Here is a 20,886-nt window from a genome sequence, read left to right as displayed (position 1 = left end):
TGCCCCAGTCCAGAGTGGACTCGATAAGGGAGTTAATCCACATAGTCCTAAGCAGCACAAGGCCATCTATACGCCTCTGCATGCGCCTGTTGGGAAAGCTAGTGGCCACCTTCGAGGCAGTGCCCTATGCCCAGATCCATTCTCGGAGGCTACAGAGAGCAATTCTCACGGCCTGGGACAAAAGACTCCAGGCCTTGGATCTTCCCATTTCCCTTCCCTATGCGGTAAGGCAGAGCCTGTGTTGGTGGCTAGTCACAAAAAATCTTCTGAAAGGAAGATCGTTCAATCCCCCCTCATGGAGGATAGTAACCACGGACGCCAGCCTATCAGGTTGGGGTGCAGTCCTAGACGATTTAACCCTACAGGGGAAATGGTCAAGGGCAGAATCAGCCCTACCCATAAATGTCTTAGAGATCCGAGCAGCTCGGTTGGCTCTTTTGGGCTGGACGGAGGTTCTGCAGGGCTCCCCAGTAAGGGTACAATCCGACAATGCCACTGCCGTAGCTTATATAAACCACCAGGGTGGCACCAGGAGTCAGGCAGCCCAAAGGGAGGTAGATCGGATCTTTTCATGGGCAGAAGCCCATGTCCCCTGCATCTCAGCTATCTTTATCCCCGGGGTGGACAATTGGCAAGCGGACTTCCTCAGCCGCCAACAGATGTCCCCAGGGGAGTGGTCCCTCCATCCCGAAGTGTTCCAGGTCATTTGCCGGAAGTGGGGTACTCCGGAGGTGGACATTATGGCGTCCAGATTCAATGCCAAAGTAGCAAACTTTGTCTCTCGAACGAGGGATCCATTGGCCTGCGGGACAGATGCCTTGGTGTGTCCTTGGCATCAGTTTGCGCTAATCTATGCCTTCCCTCCAATACGGATGCTACCCCGTCTTCTTCACAGAATTCAAAGGGAACGCAGGCCAGCGATTCTAGTGGCCCCAGCGTGGCCCCGAAGACCTTGGTACTCCTTGATAAAAAGGATGACCGTAGAGGAGCCTTGGGTCCTCCCTCTACGTCCGGACCTCCTCTCACAAGGGCCATTCTACCACCCTGCCTTACAGGCCCTAAATTTAACGGCCTGGCGGCTGAGTCCCTGATTCTCAGAAACAGAGGCCTTTCAGGGCAGGTCGTTTCTACCCTTATAAACGCAAGAAAACCAGTTTCCAGGTTAATATACTATAGGGTGTGGAAGGCCTATATTACCTGGTGTGAAACCAGGAAATGGGATCCCCGCAAATATACTATTGGGAGAATCCTGGAGTTTTTACAGTTGGGAGTGGAAAAAGGTTTGGCGGTCGGCACAATCAAGGGGCAGGTGTCTGCCTTGTCGGTCTTCTTCCAGAGATCGTTGGCTGCCCATTCCTTAATGAAATCCTTTTTACAAGGTGTTATTCGGGTGAATCCCCCGATTAAAGCTCCCCTGTATCCTTGGGATCTAAATTTGGTTCTATCGGCCTTGCAAAGCCAGCCCTTTGAGCCCTTGTCCGTGATCCCTTTGGTCCTTTTGACTAGGAAACTAGTGTTTCTGGTGGCCATGGCATCCGCCAGAAGGGTGTCGGAGTTGGCAGCCTTGTCATGTAAGGCACCTTATTTATTATTGCATAAGGACAGGGTCGTTTTGCGGCCGCTTCCGTCCTTCCTGCCTAAGGTGGTATCAAATTTTCACCTTAATCAAGATGTGATTCTTCCATCATTTTTTCCAAAGCCTTCTTCTAAGGAAGAGAGGTTACTACATTCCTTGGATGTAGTTAGAGCTGTAAAGATTTACTTGGAAGCTACAGCCCAGATTCGTAAGACGGACGTCTTATTCATTCTGCCGGAAGGGCCCAAGAAGGGCCAGGCAGCGTCTAAGGCCACTATTGCTAAGTGGATTAGGCAGACGATTATTCAGGCCTATGGCCTGAAGGGGAAGAGTCCACCCTTATCGGTTAAGGCTCATTCCACTAGAGCTATAAGTGCCTCTTGGGCAGCGTATCACCAGGTCCCTATGGCTCAGGTCTGCAGGGCAGCAACCTGGTCATCTGTCCACACATTTGCAAAATTTTATCAAATGGACGTTAGGAGGAACGCTGATTCAGCCTTTGGGCAGGCGGTACTGCGGGCCGCAGTTTAATCTCCTCTTGTCCGGTGGCACCTCTTGTTTGGTTTTTTCTGGTTGTCTCCCTCCCCTCATGGAGCATTGCTTGGGGACATCCCATATGTAATGGCTATGCTGCTCTGTGTCCCGTGATGTACGATAAAGAAAAAGGGATTTTTATTAACAGCTTACCTGTAAAATCCTTTTCTTGTAGTACATCACGGGACACAGAGCTCCCACCCCTCTTATGGGGAATTTTGGGATGCATATTGCTTGCTACAAAACTGAGGTACTCCCACTATGGGTGGGGGTTATATAGGGAGGGAACTTCCTGTCGGAGAGTGCCAGTGTCCATCACCTGAAGGTACACTATATAACCCATATGTAATGGCTATGCTGCTCTGTGTCCCGTGATGTACTACAAGAAAAGGATTTTACAGGTAAGCTGTTAATAAAAATCCCTTTTTTCCTCAAAATTCTGCAAACAATACCCCATATAGACAACTTGAAAAAAGTCTGTTTAATATCTTTGCAAATATATTAAAAATGAAAATGAAAAAAAATCACATGTACATAAGTGTTCACAGCCTTTGGCTGGGTTCACACTACTACACTACTTTCATCCTACTTTGCTCTGTGTTCAATGTTTCCCTATGAGAGCGTCTTGTAGCGTCCTCCACAAGTCGGTCCGACTTTGAAAATGCTCCCTGTACTACTTTTGGTCCTACATTGATCCTACTTCAGGCCCATTGAATATCATTGAAGTCGGACCAAAGTAGTATCCTGTTCATGAAAGTAGGATGGATGTAGGACAAATGTAGGATAAATGTAGGACCAATGTAGCAGAGCAAAGTAGGATGAAAGTAGTGTAGTAGTGTGAACCCAGCCTTTGCCATAACCCTCAAAATTGAGCTTGGGTGCATCCTGTTTCCACGGAGATGTTTCTGCAACTTGATTGGAGTACACCTGTGGTAAATTCAGTTGATTGGACATGATTTGGAAAGACACACACCTGTCTATATAAGGTCCCACAGTTAACCATGCAGGTCAGAGCACAAACCAGGCCATGAAGTCCAAGGAATTGTCTGTAGACCTCTGAGACAGAAGTGTATGGAGGCACAGTTCTGGGGAAGGGTACAGAACAATGTCTGCAGCATGGAAGGTCTCAATAAACACAGTGGTCTCCATCATCCATAAATGGAAGACAACCATCAACAACAATCTCTGCAGCACTCTACCAATCAGGCCTGTACTGTAGAGTGGACAGATGGAAGCCACTCCTTACTAAAAGGAACACGACAGCCCACCTGCAGTTTACCCAATAGAACTGAAGGTCTCTCTGTTCTGATGAAACAAAGCTTGAACTCTTTGGCCTGAATGGAAAATGTCATGTCTGGTGGAAACCAGGCACCGCTTTTCACCTGGCCGACTGCATTCACACGGTGAAACATGGTGGTGGAAGCATCATGCTTCAGCGTCAGGAACTTGGAGACTAGTCAGGATCAATGAAAAGATGAATGCAGCAATATACAGAGACATCCTTGAGTGGAACTTGCTCCAGAGCACTCTGAAACTCAGAGCGGGATGAAGGTTCAGCTTCCAACAGGACAATGACCCCAAGCACACAGCCAAGATAACAAAGGAGCTGCTATGGGACAACTGTGAATGTCCTTGAGTGGCCCAGTCAGAGCCCAGACTTGAACCTATATTGAACATATCTGGAGAGATCTAAAAATGGCTGTGCATCCAACCTGATGGAGCTTGAGAGGTCCTGCAAAGAATGTAAGGAACTTCCCAAAAATAGGTGTGCCAAGCTTGTAGCATCATACTCAAAAAGACTTGAGGCTGTAATTGGTGCCAAAGTATTGAGCAAAGGCTGTGAATACTGAAGTACATGGGATTTTTTTCACATTGTCATTATGAGGTATTGTTTGTAGAATTTTGAGGAAAATAATAAATCTAATACATTTTGTAATGAGGCTGTAACATAACAACATGAGGAAATATTGAAGCACCGTGAATACTTTCCTGATGCACTGTTAATACTGAAGAGTCAGTTGAAGGCTTACAAAGCTGGAACAGAGTGGAAAATAGGATACGAGTGCCACTAGAGAGGTGAGGATACTACATTTTCTTACAAGGGGCTGCCGCTTTAATTTCTGTTTTGAGACGGGGTCTCTTTAACAAGACCTTGAATACAATGCAGCATGCAGTAATGCTCATCAGCTAGGAATCAGAGTTGTACTTTCAGTGATCTATCTCCACCAATGCTGAATTGGGTTGGATGTTATAGATTTCTGCACATTACATTTTAAACACAAACCTATAGAAGTTAAGTCTTTTTTTTTTGTTCCCCCTTTTAATGAACGTCCTCTTTTGGAACCTGTTTCTCTGATAAGATATGAAGCTAAATATGTTTTTTTCCTTATTAGATGGAAGATTTAAATCTCCCTGAAATAAAGAGGAAGAAGTTGGAAAAGAAGGAGGAAGATAAAAAAGAATTCAAGGACCTATTTGACTCTGACAGTGATTCAGAGGATGGCGATGCTGGCTTGTCACTGAAAAAAGGTAATTTATTTCTCTAGGTCTGCCTTTGCTACGGTTCCTCCAGCGTTGAGGATTGCCATTGCAGCAAATTCATGTGTATGTATAAACATGTTTCATTAAAGTTCACTTTTGGAGCATTTTACACAATAAAACTATATTTTGGGTGTAATGTGCTCCGACACCTCTTTTCGTGCCCCCGATTTCTGCCCATGACAGCGGGTGTTCCTTTCTACCACACCCGCTGACACGTTCAAAACTGGTGCTGCTACGCACAGCCGCATCATTCAGCAATCTGTGAATGAAGACACTTCAAAGTCCCGTTTGCCACCTTGACTGGTAAATGCCCTCATAGCTCATTGACTCTTCGTTTAGGTTGCAGGATGTGTCTGCAGAAGCCTAAATTGTACCCACAATCTATTGATCATGTGTGTAAGGCGCCTGGGGTAAAACATAAATTAACATTTTTTTCTGCAAAAAATATGTGCATTTATTATTTTTTCCTCAATGGTGAACTTTTCTTTTAAATGGACTTCACCTTGAAAATTCATGTCAGTGTGAGAATATCTTCTAATCGTTTACCACTCAAGCAAGGTATACTCCCCTATCCACACTACCTTTCTGCTGCAGAAGTCCAGCCAAGTTTTAGAGCCTTTCCAGTAGTGAGATGCTCAAGAATCTGCGTACTCCCCCATATCTGGAAGCCCTGTTCTGTTAGAACAACAGAGCCCTTTGTAGTCTCATTAGCCAGTGTGAATAGGAAATGGACAGGCAAGCTCCTTCACATTTAAGTTGTGAAAAAGCTTTGCTTGGTCAGAACAACCCAACATTCATGCATAAGGGGACAATGAAATCTGTGTGCCTGCAATTTTGTACCGGTCAGCAGTGTTTTTTATTTATTTAAATGAAGTGACAGTCTTTTTTTTTTTTTTTTTTTTTTGCACTAGCCTTCCCATGGCTGATACTTGCAGCATTCTTGACTTCTGATATGACACTAACACAAAGAAACGTAGTCCCAGAAGAAGTAGCGAGCTGCACAAAACCAGTAGCACCTGAATTGTGGTTGTACAACCTCAAAAATTGTTTGTTACAGATTTTTAAGCCCCTTCTAGGGATGGTGGTAGAATCTGGAAGAACCATCAAGCAATTTAGTTTGCATGAATCTTGTTATCCTTTTGGGTATTCTGGTTAGTTTATGGGGTTTAGGGCAATTGCGTAACACTTTAACCACTTCAGAGATGCAGCTAAAGAAAAATCACAATTTCTTTTTGTTTTGTCTTTTATATTGTGCAAGAAAGTTTTCCCTCCATTTGCAATATTGATGGGAAAACACTTGTTTTTTGGCAGGGGCAGTGAAATACAAAAACATTTTGCCAGTTTTCTAAAAACCTGCTGGTAATTGCTGCAACAGTCTGTCCTCGCTATTTGGGGTTGATGAGTCTTTAATTAGCCCTAAAGGAAAGCAGTTTGGGCTGCATATTTTTTAATGCTTATTATTGCAGTCTTCCTAGGCATTTGAACCTTAATCGCAAAAGCAATTAAGTCACCAGTTAGCACAGTGCTTATAGGTAACGTAGCTAGGGGCTCTACTGAACCCTGATTAAAGCATCAGCTGGACAGTGCAGCTTACAGTTACATGTCTACTTCTCTTATTTAAAGGTTGTTTCAACAACTTAAGAATAGGACTTTTTTTTTTTTTTTTTTTTTGCTGCAAAACACCAGTTCCCCTTTTAAATGTTTGTACATACAGGTTTTTCTTCTAATTGTGCACGTGTGACACCTGTATGGGAGCCTTTCATGCAGTAACCAATAGGGCTGCGCATCTTCACCGGTCTCACGATTCGATGCGATTACGATTATCAAGTCCACGATTCGATTCGATTCGATTCCGCGATGCATCACGATGCATCACGATTGCAGCGCAAGTGCGCATGGCTCTCCCCCCAAAATACTAAAGGAGATTATCAGAGACTTCGGGCATAGTACAAGAGATGGTGAGAGACTGCAGACATAGTACAGGAGATGGTGAGAGACTGCGTGCATGCTACAGGAGATGATCAGAAACTGCGGACATAGTACAGGAGATGATCAGAGACTGCAGACATAGTACAGGAGATGGTCAGAGACTGCAGACATAGTACAGGAGATGGTCAGAGACTGCAGACATAGTACAGGAGATGGTCAGAGACTGCGTGCATGCTACAGGAGATGATCAGAGACTGCGGACATAGTACAGGAGATGTTCAGAGACTGCAGACATAGTACAGGAGATGGTCAGAGACTGCAGACATAGTACAGGAGATGGTCAGAGACTGCAGACATAGTACAGGAGATGGTCAGAGACTGCGTGCATGCTACAGGAGATGATCAGAGACTGCGGACATAGTACAGGAGATGTTCAGAGACTGCAGACATAGTACAGGAGATGGTCAGAGACTGCAGACATAGTACAGGAGATGGTCAGAGACTGCAGACATAGTACAGGAGATGGTCAGAGACTGCAGACATAGTACAGGGGATGATGAGAGACTGCAGACATAGTACAGGAGATGGTCAGAGACTGCAGACATAGTACAGGAGATGGTGAGAGACTGCAGACATAGTACAGGGGATGGTGAGAGACTGCGTGCATGCTACAGGAGATGATCAGAGACTGCGGACATAGTACAGGAGATGATCAGAGACTGCGTGCATGCTACAGGAGATGGTCAGAGACTGCGGACATAGTACAGGAGATGATCAGAGACTGCGTGCATGCTACATGAGATGGTCAGAGACTGCGGACATGCTACACAAGATGATCAGAGACTGCGGACATGCTACACAAGATGATCAGAGACTGCGGACATGCTACACAAGATGATCAGAGATTGCGGACATGCTACACAAGATGATCAGAGACTGCGGACATGCTACACAAGATGATCAGAGACTGCGGACATGCTACAGGAAATGGTCAGAGACTGCGGAAATTATACAGAAGATCAGCAGGTAAGTATGATTTTTATTTTTATTTTAAAGAAGAAAATAATACCCTTTGGTATCACTTTAACAAACCCATTGAGTCTTTTGGCAGCAACTTGCATAGTAAACAGGTCAACATCACTGCACAAATAAAAAAAAGGGAGACATTCCAACCAGCAAGAAATATCACTAGATGGTTCCAGAGGGGAGAGATGATAGGGAAATCACAGCAAGAAATTAGACAGTAAGAGAGTTTGTGCAGCCCCCAATGTGTAAGGCAAACAGTACACACAGGATAGCTGCAGCAGGAGGGGGGGGGGGGGTGTGCCACCTCTATACTCTCACCCATATATCAAGCATGACAGGCTTATCTCTCACCTCCGGAGCACCTCCATCCCCCCCCCTCCTCTCCTCACAGCTCGTTTGTAGTTTGCAGAAGCCAACTTTATGCCTCACCCCACGGATATTACAACAGCTGCAGTGTCAGCTCCGTGCAGTCATGATCTGTGTGTGTCCGTCTCTCAGCTCCTCGTGCGGCTCGGCACCGCCCATCGGGGAGATGACCAGTGTCACTGTCCAGTCAGAGCTCCAAATCACAGAGGAGGGGGAGATCGTGGGTGGGGGCAGCAACGAGGCTCAGGCTACACTGTGTGAGTTGAGGAGGGGAAAGTTCCAGGCGCAGCCAGCCGATCGGCGGCATATCTTTCCAGCAAAGACATTGCTGTGCGGGGGGAGGGGGAGGGGCAGCAATGACGTCATTATTAATCGATTATTGCCGAATACCGCATCGATGCAGAATCGTCCATGGTATAATCTCGATGCATCGATGCAACGATTATTTTCAACACCCCTAGTAACCAACCCACTTGCTTGTATTGTCAGGTCTTCAGACACATATTCAGCTTTAGTGGTCCATTGTTTCTTTTAAAATGTATGTATAGCAGATTTTTTTAATATTTTAAACAGTGTATGGAAGGATTAGATACCCTGATAAGTTTATTACGGTCTCTGCTAGGTGGACTTACTCAAGATCCAGTATATCCCTTAACCATTTCTGTCTGAAGGAAGACAGATCAGGGGGGGGACACCATGAGGAAATCATATATTGTTGATGTTGGTTTTTCAAAATTTTTAGACCCAAGTAACTTTTCAAGTTCAGAACAAACCAGGTACCTGAAGTAGTAATGAAGTGGCCCAGCCCAGAGGATCTGGTAGAGCATAGAAGTGAGTTAAAGAGGGCTCGTTCCACAACAGGATGTGTGGAGAGAGAGCGATACCAGGTTACCATTCGCAACCAAGGCCCTGCTTCCAAGTTTGCAGGATGCGAACTATGGAGGGGGTTAAAGGATCAGTTCACCTTTGGGAAGGTTACGTGTTCCACCCATTTTTAGGGTGGAACATGTAACGTGTTGCTGCTCTTTCAGCCTCTCCCCGTTCTCCCTTATTGTTGTGACAGTGGGCCAGGGATCTTCTCCCCACACCTGCTATCACAATTTGAAAAGTGCAGAGTCTTTAATTAGACACAGAGCTCAGTGAACTACAAGAACCAACAGCATTTGTAGCTGACAGCTTGTAATTTTCAATGAACTACCATTCTGCATACGGCGGGAGGGAAGTGGTTAAGTGATGGGGGGCTTTTGGTCCACTACGTAGTAATAGTTTTAAAGCTTCCAGTGGCTGACTGTCCGACTGGAGAGTTGGAAGTATCTGGACCTAGCCCACCAATATGATGTTACCAATTGTGTGGCAAAATATTTGGGGCAGTCTGGCATAGATGGCGCCCACTATAGGGTGGCTCGTATGAGTGTGGCCAATTTGTATCTTGGAGTGACGCCACCCTAGTGGAAGGAAGATGGCCTTTGGTTTAGGTGGGTAATGAATGATTTAGGGATCCACTTGGAAGAATTGCAGAACAGGTATATAAGTTTAGGTAAAATAATGTTTTAACAAGATTAATAAGGCCCAGAAGAGAGAACGGATTTCTCCATGCCTTTTGTTTTAGTCTTAACCCCCTGCAGGTCAGGTAACGCGTTAGGGCTGATATAATCAGAATTATTCATAGATATAACCCCTAAGTATTTAAAGTGGGATTCCCACTGTAGTGGAAGATCAGATGAGGCTCTAGAGCAGTGGTTCTCAACCTTAAGTGGCGTGACCCCTTGATAAAATTTCCCAAGTTGTGGGGACCCCTAACAGTAAAATCTATTTTCATAGCGTGGGTTAAAAGCACCCAAGGCAAGACAAGTAATTTGCGCCCCTAACCCGCGGACATTTAGCGCTCGCTGATTTCCTTCCACTTGTACAGTAATAAAACCCCTTATAGTACATTGTAGGATGTACCACTATTTCTCTTTGTTCTCCTTTCTTTCCCTTTCATCTCTCTCTATCCTAATTCCTTGTTTTTTTCCCATCCCTCCCTCTAACTTTTTTTTTTTGCTCTCTCTTTTTTTTCCTTTCTCTCCCTTTTTCTTTGTTCCTCCACCTCTTATTATCTTCCTTCCTGGGATAACAGTGCAGGCTTCAGGAACAACCCAGGATTTGGTGACCCCTGGCAAATCATCATTTGACCCCCAAGGGGGTCCCGACCCCCAGGTTGAGAACCACTGCTCTAGAGGAAGCTTCAGAGTTTATTGGAAATAAGAGGGATTTGCTCCAGTTTACCTTGAGCCAAGTTACTGCTAAAAAGGCACTTAGAACCTGAAGTACTCTTTACAAGGAGTGGTCTGCATCATTTAACAATAAAAGGTTGTCGCCTGCATACAGGGCTACTTTCTCCTCCAGCCCAAAGACCCCTAATATTAGGAGAAAACTGAGCCACTGACTCCATTGCAATAGCAAAAAGGGTTTGGAATGGAGGGTGGGCAGCCCTGCCAGGTTCCTCTTATTAGTGGCAACAGGGCAGAAAGGCCACCTCAGAGTTGTATAGATTTAACCGGATAGATGTAGATGGTGAGTAGCCTTTGTATGAATCTAAGATGAAGACATATCCTTCTCAAAACCTCCCAGGGATCAGGCCATTCTATCATATCCAATGCTTTCTCGATATTGAGGGAGGCAACAACTCTGCTGTCCCAGTTGGCCTGCTGTGCTTGTATATTCATGAATAGTCTGCGGATATTAATATCTATGGCATTATGGGACATGAAGCCTGTTTGATCTGGGTCAATAAGGCTACAGATGACTTGACTAAGTCGATTGATAAGCAGCTTAGTTAGGATTGTTAGTCACAGTTTAAAAGGGTGATGGTTCTATAAGTTGTGCATAATTTGGGATCCGTAGGGGGTTTGTAAATAAGAACAAAATGCGCTTCCTGCATGCTTCAAGGAAGAGAGTCCTCCTCCAAACAGCGAGTGTATAAGGCTTCATGTACAAGGGACGTTGTTCAACCTATCCTGAACGAATTAACTTGACAGCTTAAAACCAGTGTCTAAAAACATCCGTTTAGCTGCGTTTGCATCTAGAAGCATAAAAAAAAACATTTTTTTAAATGATAAAAAAAGCTTATAAACTAAACGCGGGTTGCTGAAACGTCGGAAACTTTGGCGTCTGAACTCATTTTTTTTCTTTAAAAAAAGGCCCATTAACGCAACTGCCTAAAACCAACAGTAAACGAACCTGTGTACATGTACACATAAGATAACATTGAATGAGTTCAGGGGTAGTTGAAAAAAGTGCCCAACTGCCTCTGAACATCCATTTAGCAGCAGCAGTGTACATGGGGCCTATGGATGCCAATTTGGGAGCTAAGGCCCCTGCATGTGTTTTAGAAAAATCCATCCAGGCCTGAAGCCTTTCCATTAGAGAATGAGTAAATGGCTGCAAGGACCTCCTTGAGCAGAGAAAGGTTTCACTAATAGGTCTGTTTCATGATCAGCAAGCCAATCTAGTGCTACAGGGTTAAGAGGAGAGTGCAGGTTAGTGAAGTCAGTGTCGGGGGATAAAGTTTACTGTAGTACCTTCGATATTCTTCAAAAATGACCTCGGGCAGTTACTGCAGTGCTATCTGAGCTCATGATCATGTAAATAAAGGTAAGGGGGAGAAATGGTCCCCATCAACTGATGCTGCTTATGAACAGCAATCCTAAAATGTTTGAGTGTCTTATTAAATTAGCTATAAGAAACCCCTCCAACTCCTTTAATTGGACACCAGGTGTGCAAACTATTGACTCCAATTAGCTTTTTTTTTTTTTAAGTAATTGGGGTTCATTTACTTTTTCCTCCCGTACTGTTAATTCTTTCTCTGTTATCAGCTTAAGCACATTGTGCTTGTCTATTGTTGTGACGTGGTAGAAGAACAGAATCACATTTTATGGCAAATGTACTGCAGAAACAAAAACAGAAAACAACCTGATTTGCAGTGGGTTAACATACTTTTGATTGCTACTGCATTTAGGCAATATTGAGTCCAGAGCCCTTAGATGGTTCTCCAAGCAGTGTCTGCCTTTGGAATGACATATGCAAAGATGCAGCCATGTCAGGGCTTGCTAAAATTATTGCCCAGTCTCCCTGATGGCTCATCTCCGTTCAGCTCTTGATAAGCTGTATACGTCAAATTCTGGCTAGCACTGGTAGAATTAAGAAATCTTGTCTGCTTCCCATCTTCACCATGTAGTACTTCGCCTTAAAGTACTTCGCCTTTTTCCCTTTTTTGATGCTTGCCTTCAGCAATTTGTGTTTTATGGGTGTTTTCACTGTCCTTGTGTTCCAAGGCCTCCAAAAAGGTTATAGGTAGTCAAGAAATTATATTACTAATTTATGCCCCTAGAAAGCCTGAAGGTGCTCCTTGGATTTTGGGCCCCTCTGTGTGGCAAGGCTGTGATGGTATTCCCAAATTCTCTGGAGGAGTATCAGAATGTGTTTAGGGCTGTAATATGTATGCTTATAGATGTGTGTTAGAAATATCTTATTAATTGAGGGTTAGTCAGCCAGAACAGCTTACTGAGGAGGAACAGGAAGTGAGAAATTCAGACAAAGAAAAAAAAACATTTAGAAGGAAAAAATAAGTGAGCCAACAATGCACTAGCTTAAAGGGTCACTAAAGGATTTTATTTTTTAGCTAAATAGCTTCCTTTACCTTACTGCAGTCCTGGTTTCATGTCCTCATTGTTCGTTTTTGCTTTGATGTTGCTGTAATTCCTCTCTTGTTCTGGACACTTCCTGGTTGTCTGTTTCCTGATCACCACAGTACTGGGAGATTTCTAATTGTGGTGATTAATCAAGGAGGTGTGATTACTGTGTGTCAGCACCAATCCAGTTTCGTTTTACAATCCATCACTGCCCTCTATTGGCTCTTTGTCTCTCTACATCAGAGAACCAGGAAACTGCAAAAACGAAACTAAACTGTAGGTACATTATACGATTGTTTTTTTATCTATTTTTTATATATTTTAAAGGGAATCAGTTAACTATTATGTTTCTATACCCTGTAAACAGTAATTTCAGCTAAAAAAATGTTTTTCCTTTAGTGACCCTTTAAAGGAACCTATTTAGAAAATAAAAAACAAACTTTTACAACCCCTTTTAAAGCCCCCCAAAAAAATCCACTTACAAAATAAAAACGTTAAAACAGCATGCATCAAATCATCAGTTCATTCACCATAGTTTTACACTCACGATGCTTCACAGATTCGGCTCCTCTCTCCTATAACGTATATATATGTTGCAGTTTGCAAGTGGTTTACCAGGATCATGGCTGAAAAAATCAGCCATAACTCCTGGTACCATTTTTTTTCAGAAGGTTGGACGGCTTTGTCATGGTCTGAGTGGTTTATGATCTGTTGGTACGGTTTCTGAAGCGGCGGGAGAGGATGTCGGTAGTTTTTTTTACTTCACATCTCTCCATAAAGAGGACCTGTCATCCTCATTTCTATTACAAAAGATGTTTACTTTCCTTTTAATAGGAATAAAAGTGATCACATTTTTATTTAAAAATAAATCTTTTTTTTTTTCCCTTTAAACCACCCCCATCCCTCCTTGCTCACATGCAGAAGCAAGCGTATAAGTCGCACACGCATATGTAAACGGTATTCAAACCACACATGTAAGGTATTGCCGTGAATGTTAAAGAGAGAGCAATTCTAGCACTAGACCTCCTCTGTAACTCGTAGCAGGTAATCTGTAAAGGCGTTTAAACCGTTGCCTATGAAGATTAAGTACTGTCGTTTTGTCACCTTTCCACGAGCATGCAAAATTTAAAGCGTTACATGTTGGGTACCTGTTTACTGACCGTTGCATCATCTTTTACAATTTACAAAACAAAATTGGGGGCAGCTGTTGCATTTTTTTTTTTTTTTTTTTTTCCAAATGCATAAGCATAAAAAATTGCAATGATCGTTAAACCAGTTACAGACATTCTTGTCTCTACTCTCACTTACAAGGTAGTGTTTTTCTTTATCATCTTGGTGAGAGACTGAACAAACCGCCTTATCCTGCAAGGAACCCTTTTTGGTTTTGTATTGAGATAAGGTGGTGTCGAGACCCTGAACTTCCTTCTTGTGGTTTTTGCTCCTCACCTCAACCAGGATTTTCCCCTACTTGCTCAGGATATTGTGTGGGCTTTAAGAGTCTATTCTTTCACAAAGAATTATTCCCTTTTTGTGATCCCTGGTGGGACCTTGTGAGAGTGCACCAGCTTCTTATCTTTATGTGGCACAGATAGACCATCATACAAGCTTATGGTTACAAGGTTTGCTGGGTTTGGGGACCTGCTGTTTCCTGCCAAAGTTCTCTCTACTGGATTTGTGAGTGCTTCTTGGGATTTTTGGCATCAATCATTTGCTTTTTAGTATGGCAAGGCTGCCACCTGGTCTTCTGTTCACACGTTCTACCAGGTGGATGTTGTGGCCTCATCAGAAGCCAGTTTCAGGTGTAAGTTCTTGCACAGTGCTTTGAGCTGCAGGCATTCCTACCCCTCAGTTGGACTACTATTCGACATCATGAAGGCTTAAGGCTTCCTGTGTCGCTCAATAGTTGATAGAAAATAGGTTCTTTATACTTGCCGTAATGGTTACTGTTTCTTGGCATCCATTGAGGGACACAGATCTTGTATGTTTATGACCATATTTTTGGTACTGCTTCGCTACAAAACTGAGACATGGTGGAAGTTGGAGGATTTGCCCTGGGCTGTTCTAGCGTTTGTTTGCCAATGTCAGATTCTTCTGTAGGTGGCAGTAAAACCTGAAGGTTTAAGATGTCCTTTGTCCTTCACAGGACTCCCAAGAAAAGGTTTTTACGGTGTGTTCGCAAAATGTATATTCCCCCTCTCTTATCTCCTGCTGTCCTTCTCATTCTCCTTTTTACTACTTGTCCACACTCAGTGGATCGTACTCAAAAGTAAAACCCTTTCCTATACCGCTCAGATTTGGCATTTCTGCTAATGTACTTCGCAATTATGCCACTTTGAAGGGCGAGCTTAGTGTTCCCTGAGAAAAGAGTTAAGCTGCCTCCAGGTTTTTCTTCATAGATGAGGGTGGGGGTTGTCTCCTTCTCCCATATGGTTGGATAAATGCAGAACTGGGAACTCTGACGACTAAATATCAGCCCCCCCATGCACGCCAACCTCCGCCTGCTTGCCAAAAATCTGTTACTAATTCAGTCCGTGGGTCTCGCACAGGCCTCTGTGACCGCAGGTGGACCTTCCCTTTGTAGCTTATGGCTCCTCTGGGGGATGAGATGTAATTTAAAGCATGTGTCTGAATAGGGCTTGGCCAGAGCAAGCTGCAGAGATGATGAGTTAATGTATTACACATACGTTTTTAATGCCTAAAAGGTGAGCTTCACACAGAAGCACAGGCCACAGCAGAACTCAGTATTGCAAGCATTGGGTTGTGTTTATTAAATGCTTTACCAGATATAGGGATTGTGCATCTGAGACAATTATTGTTCTTTTAGTACGGTTCGACTTAAAACATTTTTCAAAGACAATTTTTGTTTTATTGATAAAGTAGCAATAGTTCTAAAGCCTGAAGCTTTTTTACATTCGTGCATTTATCACACCTTCAGTGTGCAACTACCCCTTAAGCCTCATACACACGACCGGTTTTCCCGGCAGGAAAACTGCCAGGAGAGCATTTGGCCGAGAATCCTGGCTGTGTGTATGCTCCCTAGCAGTTTTCCCATCAGGAAAACAGCCGGCAATCCCGACGGGAAAATGGAGAACCCTGCTCTCTATTTTCTCGTTGGGTTTCCCGGCAGGGTGTTTCCTGCCAAGAAAATCGGTCGTCTGTATGCTTACCTGAGTGTCAAAAAAAAACGTGCATGCTCGATAACACTTCAACGCATGCGCGGTAGCAAACAAAGTTAGTGTGGGGTGTAGCAAGGTGGCGGCGACGAAATCGAATGTGATGGTAGAGTGGCCGGACGGGAGCCACTACTCTGTAAAAGGCACATGACAGCCAGCCTAGAGTTTGCAGTATGGGACAACTCTATGAATGTCCTTAAGCCCAGACTTTAAACCAATTGAACATCTCTGGAGAGTGGTGAAAAAATGGCTGTGCATCGACGCTCCCCATCCAACCTGATGGTCCTGCAAAGAAGAAGGGGAGAAACTGCTGAAAAATAGGTGTGCGAAGCTTGTAGCATCATACTGAAAAAGACTTGAAGCTGTAATTGGTGCCAAAGGTGATTCAACAAAGTACTAAACAAAGACTGTGAATACTTATGTACATGTGATTTTACCCCCCCCCCCCCTTTAATATAAATTTGCAAAGATTTCAAACAAACTTATTTCACGTTGTCATTAAGGTGTGGTATTTGTAGCATTTTTAGGAAAGTAATGAGTTTAGTCCATTTTGGAATAAGGCTGTAACATAACAAAATGTGGAAAAAGTGAAGCGCTGTGAATATTTTGTGGATACACTGTATGATTGGTAAGCTGCAATAGAGGTCGACCGATATGGGTTTTTCCCTGGCCGATGCCGATATTTCGAAATCGGGGCGGCCGATGGCCGATATATGATGCCGATTTTTGCGGCCGATATATGATGCCGATTTTTGCGGCCGATATTTTAGGCCGATTTTTTTTGGCAGGTGGCACTGGATGGCACTAGTTGGCATTGGCAGGTGGTACTGGCAGATGTCACTGATTGGCACGTGGCATTAAGGTGACACTTGCAAGTGGCACTGGCAGGTGGCACTAATTGGCACTGGCAGGTGGCACTGGATGGCAATAGTTAGCACTGGCAGATGGCACTGGTTGGCATTGACATGTGGCATTGGCAGGTGGCACTAATTGGCAATAGATGGCACTGGTTGGCACTGGCAGGTGGCACTGGATGGCAATAGTTAGCACTGGCAGGTGGCACTGGTTGTCATTGGTAGGTGGCACTGGCAGGTGGCACTGAATGGCATTGGCAGGTGGCACTGGATGGCACTCGTTGGCACTGGCATGTGGCACTGGATGGCACTGACACTGGATGGCACTAGTTGGCACTGGCAGGTGGCACTGGATGGCACTAGTTAGCACTGGCAGGTGGCACTGGATGGCACTAATTGGCACTGGATGGCATTAACAGATGGCACTAGTTAGCAGGTGGCACTGGATGGCACTAGTTGGCACTGGCAGGTGGCACTAGTTGGCAATGGATGGCATTGGCAGGTGGCACTAGTTGGCACTGGATGGCATTGGCAGGTGGCACTGGATGGTACTAGTTGGCACTGGATGGCACTGGATGGCACTGGCTGGTTGGCATTAGCAGATGACACTGGCAGGTTTCACAGCCAATAATGTAGCTGTGTGAAACTCTCTCTCTCCATACAGTTTCACATGGTGCTGCAGAGAGAGAGGCTCAGATTCATCATGATGTTGGAGGTGGGCGGGACCCGGGGTGGGCCGGCCCCAGCAGCTATACAGCCAATGATCTCATCCCATTGGCTGGTGTTGGACAGCTGAATCCCGCCCACCCCGACATCAGACCATGCCAATGACCGCTCCCTTCTCTCTCTCCTTAGTGTTTCACAAACACGGCGCTGCTCTGCAGACAGTGTGGAGAAGGGAGGATGAACCCCATGATCCTCCTCCCTTCTCCATACTCTGCTGATGCACATATGTTAAATTTCGGCTACATTTGGATACTAATCGGCCGATGCCGATTTCTCCAAAATGATCGAATATCGGCCGACTTCTAAGCTGCAATAATATACATTTATTGCTTTAGGGTTTAATACTACTTTAACTCAAACTACTATCTGTTGATCGCCTCCAAATTCAATTATCTTTGCTGTGAACCGACTTCCTGTTAAAAGGTGACTACGTTCATTCTCCATGGTCCTATTGTACGTAGGCACATAGCTGTCTGTTTTAATCCATTCTCCCCATAGAAAACAGCAGAGCTCTGACAGGTCCGTCCCTGCACAGTGAGCGGACACAGACTTGTCATCTACCTGCTCAGCAGGGTACAATAGAGTGAACCCCCCACTGAGCTAGCGGAGTTGGTCCATCCTGTGTGAAAGGAGCCTTAAACCACGGGTGAAATTTTATATTATTTTTACAATAAATGCATAAATACTACCACAGATTGGTAAAAATACTATTGTGACAGAAATGTCTAATAAGGTAATTTTCACACCAATGGTTATATGCAGCTATCAGATTCCAGCGGTGCGACTAGAATAACCAGGGGCATGTGTTTGCATGTAGCCACACACACAGCAGTTATCTGCGGTCATGGACAGATGTCCCAGCCTGGACGCAGCTCACTGTGGTCATTCCAGCCACTAGAATACATCTGGTGGCCGCGTGTAACCAGTCGTGTGAATGTGGTCTAAAAGTGTGCTAGAGTAGGTCATTATTATTAGTACCAAAAGCACCAAAGTTGTGTGCTGAAATGAAACAATCTGCTGCAGACTTTCCACTACTTGGTATAAAAATGGTAAAAAAAATCATATTTTTAATACATGCCTATTTTTTCACTTTGTGACTTTCATAATACAGATGTGATGTGGAGAGACAGGTTGCGTATAATTCCGATCACTTGGTTCACGTATGGAGCCTAGAGCCATACGTGACTCACTAATGCAATACATCTTCCCCCGCTAGTAGTAAGGACATTTAGCTGGAAGGTTGCCGGTGACAGATCTGTGCCGGAGCACGCCGTGCAGCCAGGGCTTATTAATGGCTCTTCCAGCAGGGCCGGATGTGCTCCTCGTGAGGTAATTAGCAGAGAGGAGTGGGGAGCTGGAGTATCCGTGAGAACCTCTCTAATGAGCACCAAGCGAGCGCTTACTGACGGCCTTCTAATGGACGTTAGAGACCTGGCTTGTTACTCTGCCCGCAGTCACCTCCAGAAGTGCTCTGTGGTTTTATTTTCTCTTGTCTTCTAGACTCTCTTCTATCTGCAGCCTTCCTATCTTTTTTTTTTCTTTTTCTTTTAACAGTGAATTGTGCGTGTCTTTTTTTTTGTTCCCCTCTTGTCACTTCTCCATCTCATCCCTTTCTGCGTGTGCTTTTCATTTCCTGCTTCTTGCCTGGTCTCTTGAGTATTTCATGTTGCCGCGCTCTCATTCAGCCACATTCTCGCCTCCTGTCATCCAGACGTGACAATTGCACTCCGTTGGATTCGTGTTCCTGTCAGGTCACTCTAAGCGTTACACACATTCCCGTGTGTGGGTGCCCATGGGTCCATATCCTCGGCGAGTAGTTGACTAAGGGCTAAGTGGGGTTCAGAGTAGCTTGGGGTTTATTTTTTTTTAAATGCGTTTTTTCTTTTTTGTTTGATTTAGTGGTCTCTCTATAACTGCTTTTTTTTAAGCGATCAAATCATGGGTACAAATGCTTGAATAACGTGTACTCCGATTGGCCTGGAGTGATAAGTGGGGTACCCCAAGGCTCTGTCTTGGGACTTGCCGCCCTATTGCTCACACGCCCCCGGTGCCGGCGTGCCGCCCCTAGTTATGCTTACCAGGCTCCGCTTCCCCATTTGCGGGCCCGGGAAGGAGACAAGCAGACGTGTGTCTCCTCTCCTTCTTGCTGTGACCTGGAAAGTGGCGTCACTACCGGGTCAGCATCTAGGTGTTTCGGCTAGTGGGAAGTAATTCTTTGCAATGCGATCTGCATGGCAAAACATTCAGTGGAGTACAGGGGAGACATGCAGGGTCTTTTAGACTCTGCATATCTCATTAAAGAGAACCTGCCATCTACAAATTATCACAAAGGGGACTTTTTGTCCCCATGTGATGGGTAAAAAAAAGTTAGATTTTTTTTTGCAAAAGAATAAAGTTGCACTCTAGCACAAAACCCCTCCACACACTATGTAAACGCATGCGCCGGGGGCACCTACGCATCAAAGCATTGATTGCGATACACATGTTACATATTGCCAAGCACATTTGAGTAAGAGCAATAATTCTAGCACAAGATCTCCGTAACCCCCCGGATACATATAGGGGGATTTTAACCACTTGTCCGCCGCCGCACACATTTTTACTTCGACAGAATGGCACAGCTGGCCAAATGGGAGTATATATACGTCCCCTTTAATTTGCCGGCCGTGTGGTCGCATGCTCCGTGACCGTGCCCGCGGGACCCACGGACTCGATGTCCACCGGTGTCCGGCGATCGGGTCACGGAGCTGCTGAAGGGGGAGAGGCAAGTGTAAACATGCATCTCCCTGTTCTGCCTAGTGACTCTGTCACTGATAGTCTGTTTCCTGTCATCAGGAACAGCGATCAGTGATGTATCACGGCAAGTCACGCCCCCTTACAGTTAAAAGCACTCCCTAGGTCACACGTAACCGCTTCAGTGCCCCCTACAGGTTAACCCCTTCACTGCCAGTGTCATTTTTACCGTATTCAGTGCATTTTTATAGCACTGATTGATGTAAAAAAAAAAAAACAGTGGTTCCAAAATGGTGTCACAAGTGTCTGATGTGTCCGCCATAAAGTCGCAGTCACGATAAAAATCGATGATCAATGCCATTAATAGTAAAAAAAAAAAATCATAAAAATGCCATAAAACTATCCCCTATTTTGTAGACGCTATAATTTTTGTGCAAACCAATCAATAAACGCTTTTTGCGATATATTTTTTTTTTTTTTTTTACCAAATATATGTTGACTACGTATCGGCCTAAACTGAGGAATTTTTTTTTGTTTTATATATATTTTTGGGGGATATTTGTTACAGCAAAAATATTGTTTTTTTTTCAAAATTGTCGCTCTATTTTTGTTTATAGCACAAAAAAAAACGCAGAGGTAATAAAATACCACCAAAATAAAGCTCTATTTGTGGGGGGGGGGGGGGGAGGAATATGTCAATTTTGTTTGGGAGCCACGTCGCACGACCATGCAATTGTCAGTGACGCAGTGCGGAA

The 20,886-nt window shown here is 44.5% G+C and overlaps 1 protein-coding gene across 1 annotated transcript in view; it reads left to right on the top strand.

Annotated features, from left to right (window-relative positions):
- NOC2L (NOC2 like nucleolar associated transcriptional repressor) overlaps positions 1-20,886 on the top strand; it is a 174,069-nt gene that overhangs the window by 144,458 nt on the left and 8,725 nt on the right. The window contains exon 17 of the mRNA XM_040325958.1: positions 4,504-4,639. Coding sequence (XP_040181892.1) covers positions 4,504-4,639 — 136 coding nt within the window. The remainder of the gene's footprint in view (positions 1-4,503; positions 4,640-20,886) is intronic.

Source organism: Rana temporaria, chromosome 10 (assembly GCF_905171775.1).
Source record: "Rana temporaria chromosome 10, aRanTem1.1, whole genome shotgun sequence".
Lineage (NCBI taxonomy): Eukaryota > Metazoa > Chordata > Amphibia > Anura > Ranidae > Rana > Rana temporaria.
The sequence above is the reverse complement of the archived record's forward strand: the minus strand, read 5'-3'. Positions and strand labels throughout refer to the sequence as shown.